Source organism: Apteryx mantelli, chromosome 1 (genome assembly GCF_036417845.1).
Source record: "Apteryx mantelli isolate bAptMan1 chromosome 1, bAptMan1.hap1, whole genome shotgun sequence".
NCBI classification, from domain to species: Eukaryota; Metazoa; Chordata; class Aves; order Apterygiformes; family Apterygidae; genus Apteryx; species Apteryx mantelli.
Window position 1 is genome coordinate 195,437,430 of NC_089978.1, and position 10,566 is coordinate 195,447,995.

Here is a 10,566-nt window from a genome sequence, read left to right on the forward strand (position 1 = left end):
AAAAAGGAAGAAAAGTATTACTTTTAATGTTAAACCAACCACTTCCAAAGAGATACTGTATACACAACTGTAACTTCATGAACAACAGCAATACTTTTCAAAGACAATTCTTCCAAACCATGTATCCAAAGCACCTAAATTCTCAAAAAAAGTGATTGTAACTGAAGATGAGAAATAAGGTGACTCACTAAATTGTGCTTACTAGAGTTGACACTATTAGAAGAAAGACACACATAAATTCACCGCAAGTCAAAAAAAAAAAAAAAAAGCATATCTGTGCAAATTTGCCTGTTGACTCCCTACAGCAGAAAGATGAAACCTAACTACCAAGGACAAACATACAGCTTTTGTAATTGGATTTTCACAATTCGAACAGGTAAAGGTAAAAGTACACACCTGAAAACAAAAATACTCTAGCCTCGGGTTCCTTCCCTGTCCCGTTCGTTCCTCTCCCCTAGTGGGGAGGCAGAAAAGAAAAACCTATAAACATGGGGAATCCAATGGGCAGAAGGCAACAACCCTCCGAACGGATGGCTAACACACTAATTAGAAGCGCCCTCACGGCCTCACAAAACACGTGCCCCATCGGCAACACAGAAGCGCATTTACAAAACTGTGTGCGCTACTCCATCTGAGGCCTCCACTAGAGTCAATGGTGAACACGGTAAGTGTCAACAATACAAGCCACCAAAAGAAAAGGCCATAGGAATTTTCCTCCTCAGCTCCTCCACGGTTAAGGATCCTACCTCCTCTGTCCAGAGCAGGTGCACCCAACGCAAAGCCTGCAGCTCCTGCCTCGTGAGGAGTGCTAAACACTGGCACGCCCTTTGCGCCGCCTGCAGAAGCTTCTCCTGTATTTTTCTTGTCTGCGCAGTCTGCCAGGTGTTGACTAACGCTATATACAGAAAGAAAAGAAATACTGTCACTAAAAACAACAACATCCTTGCATACACCGCTTACTACAATACCAACAGCCATTTATTCTCCATCCTACACCTATTCAGAGCCATTCATACTGTGCCAGAACCCTGGGGGGCAAGGAGTGAATATCTTTGTCCCCATAGTAATCTTCAAACATTGCCAAAGATAAACTTTTCAGACTTTGTAGTAGTCAGATATGAGCTTAGCAACACATATTTGAAACCTAACAGAAGATCTGGAGTGGAAATTTTCCTTAACTTCCAAATTCACATTTGACACAAGAACCATATGTGTCAGAAGATTCCATTTAGCCCAGGACAAATTAGCAACTCTGACAACAGACAACTTAGCAACTCTAACAATAAAGTTAAAAATTTACCAAGAATATCCATGAATAACAGCATAATCCTCAGCTGTCCATCCATTAATGTCTTTATGGGAAACATCAGCACCATATCGAAGAAGAACTTTTATTAAATTCAATTCCCCACCAGAAGCAGCTGTCATAAGTGGGGTCCTAAAGAATCCAAAAGATGACAGGAAATGGAGATAGGAAATTTGATACAGATACATTTGATACAGATATTTCACTGCCATTATTTCCACCTCTATTTGCTCTCAAAACAATTATTTCCCCCTTTATTTTAAAATGAACGAAAGAAAAGTAAACTTCATCAAGTATTAAGAACATGAACAATAAAATGGAAGAGGGAGTCAAAACAATTAAATATTCAGTTTTCAGATGAAGTTACTTACATTGAAACTATGCCTGGGTTCTAAAAACCCGCTCCTGCCCAGCAGCAACGCTGGAGAACTAACGGCAACTCCCCTGCCTTGCGGCGACCAGACACAATGCTTTCTGGCAGTCCTGAAGGCAGAAGCCAGCCAGTGAGGCGCAACAGCAGCCAAGCGCAGATCACTTTTCCAAAGTCACGCAGAAGCAACTGCTTCCGTGTGGCTACTTACTTAGGCCTTTTAGAGGCTCACGCCCACGCCTCTCATCAGTCAAACTTTAAGAATACTCAGGAGACCCACGCCCTGTTTGGACAAGCCCTTCACCTTTCAGACTGATCTCGAGCGTGCACGTCAGCTCCTTTTTTAAGCAGGAACTCCACCATCTCTTCGTGATGTTCGGACACGGCAAGAGCAAGGGGAGTGTATCCCATCTGAAAGCATAAATCCCCTCAGTTAGAAAAACACAGAGAAGTGAAGCAACCTTTTCTTTCCAAGAGCGGCCTTACCCAAACTCTGCGCTTACCTTATTCCGTGCATCAATACGGGCATTGTGCTCCAGTAACTGCCCTGCTAGAGAGGTGTTAGGAGCAATGGCAGCGAGGTGAAGGGCAGTGCTGCCGTTAACATCGGCAAGATTAGGGTCGGCACCGCGCGCTAGCAGAATGGCAACGCATTCTTCTTGCTGGCACTGTACTGCCTGGAAACAACACAAGAAAAAGGGAAATGTTTTTTTCAACAATTAAATTTCATCTCTATCGGAATTTCCACATCTTGCCAACATTGGAAAAATAATAATGTGTTCAAAGATTAGGTAACATATGCCTATTCAATGGCTGATCACAACACAATCACTACGCATATCTAGGTAAAGAATCATGCAAGAGGTATCGTTCAGTCAATGATTCATAAGCATTGCGTATAACAGGATAACTTATCTCGTACCTTCATCAATGGTGATCTGTCATCACTGTCACAAAGATTTAGCTTGCACTTGTTTTCTACTAAATACATAACAACCTCCAAATGTCCATTAGCGCAAGCAAGATGCAGAGGGGTCCTAAAAATTAAATATATTACATTAACATGATAGACAACTGAAGAGATCATTTCTGTCTAGGTTATATGGAAGGGCCACAAGTTTTGCTTTGAAAAAACAAACCTAAAGAAGGTTTCTTATTACATTACCAATGACAGCCGTTTCATACCTGAAGCCTGATACTGGCTTCTAAAAAACCCTTAACAGCATACCTATGTTAAGAATACACTTTCTTAGCTGTGGAAGTGAATCTGAACAGATTCTTACACCCAGGCAACTGGCCACTGCCTCCAACAGCACGACACACACAGCCCAGCAAGGACGACCAAGCCTTGGGCACCTTAAGCCTACGGCAAGGGACCCTCTAGCTTTCGCCAGCACCGCTCACGTGACAACAGCGTGCCAGAGGCTAAGGAGGTGGCTTTTAGAACACCATCGCATCAGCTTTGTGCTGTGCTTTTCGGGAATTCGTGCCTTCTGTCCTTTTCCCGAGCTCACTACTGCAGCAAACACGAGGACACGCTCACTCCAGAGCGCCCTCGGTAACACCTAGCAAACCAGCCAGCAGAAACCTTCCCCCACAACACTGCCATGCCCACAGCAACAAAGCAGCACTCTGTCTTGCCGGCAGTTGTAGCTACCCTTCTCCTACAAGCTCGACCACGGAGGAAGCCCTCTCCAAGGCAGCAGAGCTGCCTTTCCACCAGCCCTCGCCAGCTGAAGGAAATGGCACTAAATTTTTTTCTTCAAGTCAAAGCCTTGCCTGGAAGAAAGGTGGTCCTTCAAAGTGCAAAACATCTTAGTTCTGGTGGCAAATATTGTTAAAAAATTTAATAGTAGTGTTAAGGCCTAGCTGATTAGAAAATGGTTAAGCATGTTTGTACTGGAAAGTTCTGGAAACCATTGGGCTATCGCCACATGCCTTGTTTATCTGTAACTGCAAGGCAAGAAGAAAGCTGACCCCACCCAGAGACAGTGGAGATACCCAACGGAGAGTGAGAAGACCCCAGAGCTGATATTTCTATTGGATCGGACGATCGCATGAGGGATGGGTAACTGAGACTGTAGAGGTATAAATACCCACGGAACTTCCCATTCGGGGTCCCTCTTCCGAGGCACCCAGCTTGAGCTGTTCACATTACTTAAATAAAGAGTTAAACAGAGAATTCTCAGCTCAGCCTGTTAAGACTCTTGGAAACCCAGTGAGTATACAATATTTTCGTAACAATTATCCAGCCCGCTTGCACTGAAAGAAACAGTCACCCTGCAAGTCCTGTCACCCTGCACGTTTTACCCTCTACCACAGACTGAAAGCAGCACAAGCTGGGCTCTGTGCACAAGGCACAACACCCACTGCTCTGTGGCACCCGTCTCCCAGCAGAGCAGAAGATACACTAGACAACAGGCAGGATCTTCCACCCTTGAGGGTCATGCAATAATAAGCCCATAGTTCTTCAGGGGCCGAGAGTACCATTTGGGAACTGCACTGCTGCAGGTCAGTACCTTCTCTGAGTTTAGGAGAACTCAACTAATCTTGCAATTGTTTCTGTGCCCTGCCTAGAGGCAAGGCTACAAGGGCTCACTGATGAGGTGGGAATGGAAAGGGACAGGTACACAAAAGCAGTGACATGTAATGCAAAAATTCAGACATTTGTAATGTGGATACTTTCTGTTACAGGGCAGCTGATGCGCCTCCTCCAAGAAAAGGCTTCCTACAAGGGAACAAAGATGGGGACAAGAAAAACACACCAAACTAGAAAGGACTTGTGATATCTTGCTAGAGACAGGGAACCAACAGCAGCAAGGACAGGGTCACTCAAGAGTGACTTATCTAGAAATCCCCCTGTGAATATGGAGCATCCCTCATCTCCGAGTAAATACCTGGCTGTGATTATCTGAAAGCTAACCAACATGGCATGCTAGCAGTTCACTGCAAACAGTTCACACAGGCAAATGACAACCAATGCAGCTGATGCAACTGGGCAGCCAATGCAACAATGAAGGAATACATGATCTTCTAAAAACTGCTTCTACCAAGCAGTAGGAAATGCCATACATCTGAAGAAACCACTGTCAGCTTTGCAAACAGAAAACTCTCCAGAAAACCAATCTCATTTCTGCCCTCCTCAACCAAGCCTCTCAGTCTGCCAACAGGAAAGACCTCTCTGTTTGGAGCAAGGGCCTGCTAGAGCTTCACTGAAGATTCACTACAAGGAACAAGCTGGCAGGGAGCGCCAGAGCTTTCAATTCCCTGTCCGAGGAAAGCCAGACCTCCAGCAACACCAAATCTCTTCTGTCACCCACTCCTGGTGACCCTAGCTGGATGCCACTACTGTTGCCACCACCACAGCTGCAATCCAATGCTGATCACCCACATGATAGACGAGAAGGGTTTATTACGCCTAAGCAGCTTCACAATAACCCTGCAATAAGACCACGGGAAGTGACAGATAGGTGACACTCACTTCAAACAATACTTGAGCAGACCCAGCAATTACAAGCTAAGTAATTAAAAGCGCTAGAGGTGACTCTCTCACTTGACAACGCAAACCTCTGTTAGCGATAAAATGGCTTCGTCAGGAGTAAATTATCTAGCACACCTCCCAGAAGCCTTCTGCTCCTAACTGATACTCTCTCAAGTGGGTTGTTTGGGAGCCCCTGGTAGCTACAGAGCCCACTTTGAGGAAAGTGCTTATAGATTTGACCTGGTATAGGATTTTGCTTCTGGAAGTCCCGAGCAGCAGAATGATTTTTTTACATGAAGAATGCATGTATTTCAGCCATTACCACCCATGTTTCCTATTCTTCACACCAGTTTCCAGTGCCATGAACCTTTCCAGTCCCTGCATCCCCAGGATGCAATTCTGAAACACATGATTGCATTGGGTGGTCACTCAGAATGCATATCGCACCAACAAGTGCTAACAGGGAATAAGTGGGCCTGCAACCCTCTCAGAATCTTTCTGTTTCACAGCTTTTTAGCACTAGCATTTTTATGCTAAAAGCATTACACTGCTCCATTCTACTTATATTGTCTGTTTTCTTGGCCTTCACACTGTGTTACTTTATTTGCCCATTTAGAAAACTGACACTGGCATGATACACAAGAGGAATTTTTTCCAGAAGCAAAGCTTTCTACAAAAGATCAACTGAAAACACAAAAACTAACCAAGTATAAACTTCAGACCAAGATCTGCTAAGACCTGATGACTGAGTCAGCCACGGTGAAAGAAAAGGTAGCTAGAAGGAAAAAAAAAGAAAACAAACAAAAAAAAATTCAGCAGCTATTTTCTGTGAACGCCATTTGGCACATGACAGGATGAATGGCACAGTCAGGTAAAGCAGGCAAGAGCTATACACTCAAGCCACCTTACACAACATCACCCATCTCAAGCTACATAAACAAATACTGGCTGGCAGCACTCAGTTACAAACCCACTGCAAAGACCTGTGTGTTTCAGCGCTCTTCCTTGCATCTGCTACAAATCTAGCTGTTTCAGGGCAAGAGGTTAACTAGCTGGCAAAAGTCTAGTCTTCAGGACAGACAATCTAGGGGCCGGCCAAACTCCTGAATCAGGTACAAATCCTGGGTGCTAAAACTTCTTCTCATGTGCGCTCTCTGACCTCTTTTTTGTTCTTTCAGGCACCTGACACAAAACCAGGCTCAGTGCTAGCCTCCAGGAAGCACTTTGTCACAGAAGACCCACTGAGCTGACAGAAACATCCTTATTGTCACATCACCAGCAGAAAATACTTTCATTCCTGTGCCTTTCGCCACTGCCACACAATGACACATATGCCAGATCCATTACCGGGTGCCTTTTCGCACGCCCTGACTGGAAGGGGCTTTGCTCAGCTTCCGCTAGACTAGGCAGTCCCAATTTGGCATGTTACTAACTACAGAGGAGAACGCGTTTTTCAGGAAAAGGGCACTGGGCAGCTGCTGCAGTGCTGGCCCTGCAGTACTGACTGCCTGAATGGAAGAGAGACTCCCAGCCACACATGGACTTTTAAACAGGGATGTCACGTCACGCACCCGTGATCCCAAAGAAGCCCCAGCTGCACACCTCTACATGACAGCCAGGCTGGGAGCAAGCCACAAAGCAGTAGGCAGACACAACTGGCGCACACAAGAGCACAAAGGCAAAACCTTTTTCTCAAGTTCCTCGGCACAAAACTGATCCCACACAGTAGAAGATATCCTACACTTTCAAGGGAAGGCGCTATGTCATGTTTTCAAAATCAAGACAACAGGGTTTACTTTGTGAGATTGTTTATGGACTCAAGAGTTAACTTGACAGATAAGTAGTCATGGGACCGATTTGTCTTCTTACACCAAATTACTGCAATAAGAACAGCATGTTTTCAGAATGTCATGAACATTTTGACTCACTGATTCCAGAGAAAGCATTAACGTTTTGCATTAACACACAAGATCCAAAAGCCTCAATGTGGGGTTGACTGCATTATGCTTAGATGGATCAGCTGGACCTATACTGCAATGCAAGCCTTCTATTTGAGATATAATTACCAAACATTTTCTCTGCTTGTTTCAAACACCAACATCATAGCACCTGTCAGAAACAACAGGGTCTCCTGTGAGTTACTGCCCAAATCTTCAAATCCAAGGTATAGATCAGCTGTACCAAAGCCTCAGTGCAAAAAACTGAGTAACTGCCACCCCAAACCAGGCTGTTAGTCTTGTCATCACATCACAATCACAAAAACCATCAGGCAACTTTGCATGAAGCATCAATATGCAACACATTTATTCTGTGCTATAACTCTTGCCCAGCTGCACTGCTTACCTCTCCTTAAGCTATTCTCTGTTGAGGCCCTGCAGCTATCTTGGCTCAACTACCAAACCAGCACACCGAGCCCTCAGAGATGCACAGAGAGGCACATCACCGCCCTTTGACTTCAAAGTGTGACTGGAGAAGACTGGCTGTGAGGCTCCATCCCCTGCCCACCTTTGTCAGGCTGCTGCTCCTGCAGGTAGGAGTGCTGCTGGGGAGGAGCTGGTCATCTCACAAGGGACTTCTCAGTTTCTTTCCACTCCTGCTCCCCCAGGCAAGGAGAAACTACTCCGGGAAGGAGGAGGAGGGCATTAAGAAGGCCAGGGGCAAAGGACTAGGACAACACTCACACTCAAGGCAGAATTGGAGGGCTTCTACTAGCACAAGCCCGCCAGCTTCCAAAGGATTTCCAGACACTGTCGAGCACAGGGCTCTGGTGCGGAGCCAGCCTTCTCGCGGCTCACGAAAGCGGCCGCTTGTCGCCAGCTGGCGAAAGCCGCTGGGGGCTGCAGCGGCGCCTGGGGCCTCCCGCAGGCGCCCGCGCCCGCGCCCGCCGCGCTCCGCCTCCCCCCACGCTGGCAGCGCGCGGCGCCGCCCCCTCACCGCTTCGCCTTGTCCCGCCCGTCGATGCTGTATTTCTTCAGCGCCTGCCGCGCTTGGGCCAGGTCGCCGCTGGCGGCCGCGCGGTGCAGCTTGCCCAGCTCCTTCTCGCGGAGCTCGTAGGCACCAGGGTTGCAGGGCGGGGAAGCGCCGCCGGACGGCGGCGGCCCCTTCCTCTTCCTCCCGAACCCGAAGAACCTCTTCATGCTGCGGCGGGGCCGCGGCCCGGGACAGCTGCTGCGGGGCCGCGGGCTCGGAGCCCCCGGGCCGGGGGCAGAGGCGCGGGCCGGGGGCAGGGACGCAGCAAGGCTCCCAGCGAGGCACGCGCCGTCGCTCCGGCAGCGGCGGCCACAGCACTGAGGTCCGGCGCCTGAGCTCTGCGCATGCGCAACTAGCCCGAGCCGCGAGCGGGGGCTGTGCGGGCGCTCAAGCATAAGCGCCGCCGCCGCCTCCGCCGCCGCCGCCGCCTCCGCCGCCGCCGCCTCCGCCTCCCACTGGCCGCCTGGAGAGCGCGGGCGGGGCCAGCCCAGTGCGCCTCAGGTTAGTCCGCGCTTGCGCAGCTCCGCAACGGCCGGGCCGGGCCGGCGGTGCCTCATCGCCATGGGGCTGCAGGTGGCGTCCGGCGCTCGCCGTGGCGCGAGCCCCTGCAGTGCTGCCGGCGGACCGGGGCCGGGGCCGCGGCCGCCGCCTGGCGCGGGAGCGGGAGGGTACGTTGCCCCCTGCCGCTGGGGCGCTCCTGCGGCGGCCGGGGGCGGTCGCCAGGCCAGGCCAGGCGAGCCTGGAGACGCCTTGGGCCTGGGAGCTCTTCGCCACGGCCCTGCTGTGCCCCGGGGCCGGCGCCCCCTGGCCCCGCTGTCCTCTGCGCTGCCCCCGGCCGGCCTGCGCGCCGCGGTGAACGGGGAGCGGGGGAGGGTTTACAAATCCTCCTTCTCGGGTTTTTCCTTTCTTGCATCTTTAGATAGCGCAGTTAGGTCTAGATACTCTCCTGATGCCTGCCATCTCAACACCGGCCTGAAATCATAGCCTGGCGTTGCTTAAATATCCAACAGTATGTCAGCATGCATGTCTTCAAGGTCAGTTCTTGGTCTGCCCGTGTGAGTTATTTAGTAGGTGGGTCAAAACACGAGGGACGTCGTTTATTTCTCCTCAGAAATAAGGCTGTGAGCTTGGGTCAGGCAAAGCTGACACCTCAGTTGTTTCTCTAGCCAAATGCTAAGTGCACCACTGTGTAAATTACGAAGTTGTGACTTCCGAGGTTAACCTGTCAGCAGATAATTTGGGAGCCTGGGGGATTATGTACTCCACAAAATACTCTGGTGTAGCTCTTCTAAAGGTAATGGAGGCGTTAATGTAAATGGCAACTGCAATTCCAAGCTAACCCTAGCTAGGCTTTGTGCTCAGAGCACACCATGTAGATTGGGGTAGTAGCCTTTTAAAAGCAAATTAAGCAACCTGAAAAAGTGCAAGTAATGCTGAATGAGAAAAATCTCCTCACAGTTATTGGCAAAATAATTATTAGATATTAAGCTCATGTCCCCGTTTATTTAGCAGTACTGTTGATCTGAGTATTGTTTCCAGGCAATTGGTTTGGCTAAATAGATGCCTAAGGAACAAACAGTGAGGGTTAATATCATAGGAAATATGGTGGAGGAAGACTTTCTAGACATCATTTAGTGCTCCCCCCCCAACTGTATCAGAATATTACTTTCCAATAAATGTGGCTGATTTGGCACCTGCCGCAAAAAAATACACACACACATGCACACCCACATGAAGATCACACCTACAGTATAGATAATTTGGGGATCATTCTCAGTATTGTGCTGCTAGATAGTTCAGAGTTGTGAAGCCTTACTATATGGCACTGTGGTAGTTGTGAGAAATGTTATAATACAGTATTTCCTAGGCTATCTGGCTAATGGAACACCTTACTAAGTTTATGACTGGTGAAGTCTGTAAACAATTTTTCCTATGTTTAGAAACTGCTTGTTGCATCTGAATTTTTATGTGAAAAACTAGGAGATGGTAAACAAAAGCTAATTATAACAGAGAGAGACATTTCTCTGTGATAGAAACATGATTAGCAGTGAAAGTATTTGTTGCCATAGGGCAGGATTACAGTGCCAGCTTAGAGAGGGGATTCAGCCCTTTGAAATACTTCCTGTTCCTTTATCACTGATAACAATACAGCTATTAAAGCCTTCATGTTCCTTTTCGGAATTAGTCTTCACAGCTTGATTAAGCCTGTTTATTGCAGTGTTGTTCTCCTGAACCAAAGTGACTGATCTACAGTTAATTAGTTGGTTCTCTGTGCATTAGCACTCTGCCGTTGTTTCAGACCTGGTCTCTAGAAGGAAGAGCTAAAATAAGAAAAGCATCAGAAGGTAGAGCTAAATTTAAAATAGCCAAACCCATAAGACAGAAAAAGCCTTTTGCTTAAACTGCAACCAAGTAAATCCAGTTTGCAAAACCTAAATT

General features: G+C 47.9%; 1 protein-coding gene across 5 annotated transcripts in view; it reads right to left on the reverse strand.

The window, feature by feature from the left end:
- ANKRD26 (ankyrin repeat domain containing 26) overlaps nucleotides 1-8,498 on the reverse strand; it is a 63,455-nt gene extending 54,957 nt beyond the window's left edge. For all 5 annotated transcript variants that reach the window (XM_067315220.1, XM_067315203.1, XM_067315225.1 and 2 more), the window contains exons 1-6: nucleotides 8,092-8,498; nucleotides 2,599-2,713; nucleotides 2,180-2,353; nucleotides 1,981-2,087; nucleotides 1,301-1,438; nucleotides 747-895 (exon numbers count right to left, since the gene is read on the reverse strand). In XM_067315220.1, coding sequence (XP_067171321.1) covers nucleotides 747-895; nucleotides 1,301-1,438; nucleotides 1,981-2,087; nucleotides 2,180-2,353; nucleotides 2,599-2,713; nucleotides 8,092-8,294 — 886 coding nt within the window. In that variant the 5' untranslated portion in view covers nucleotides 8,295-8,498. The remainder of the gene's footprint in view (nucleotides 1-746; nucleotides 896-1,300; nucleotides 1,439-1,980; nucleotides 2,088-2,179; nucleotides 2,354-2,598; nucleotides 2,714-8,091) is intronic.
- Nucleotides 8,499-10,566: the final 2,068 nt, after the last annotated feature.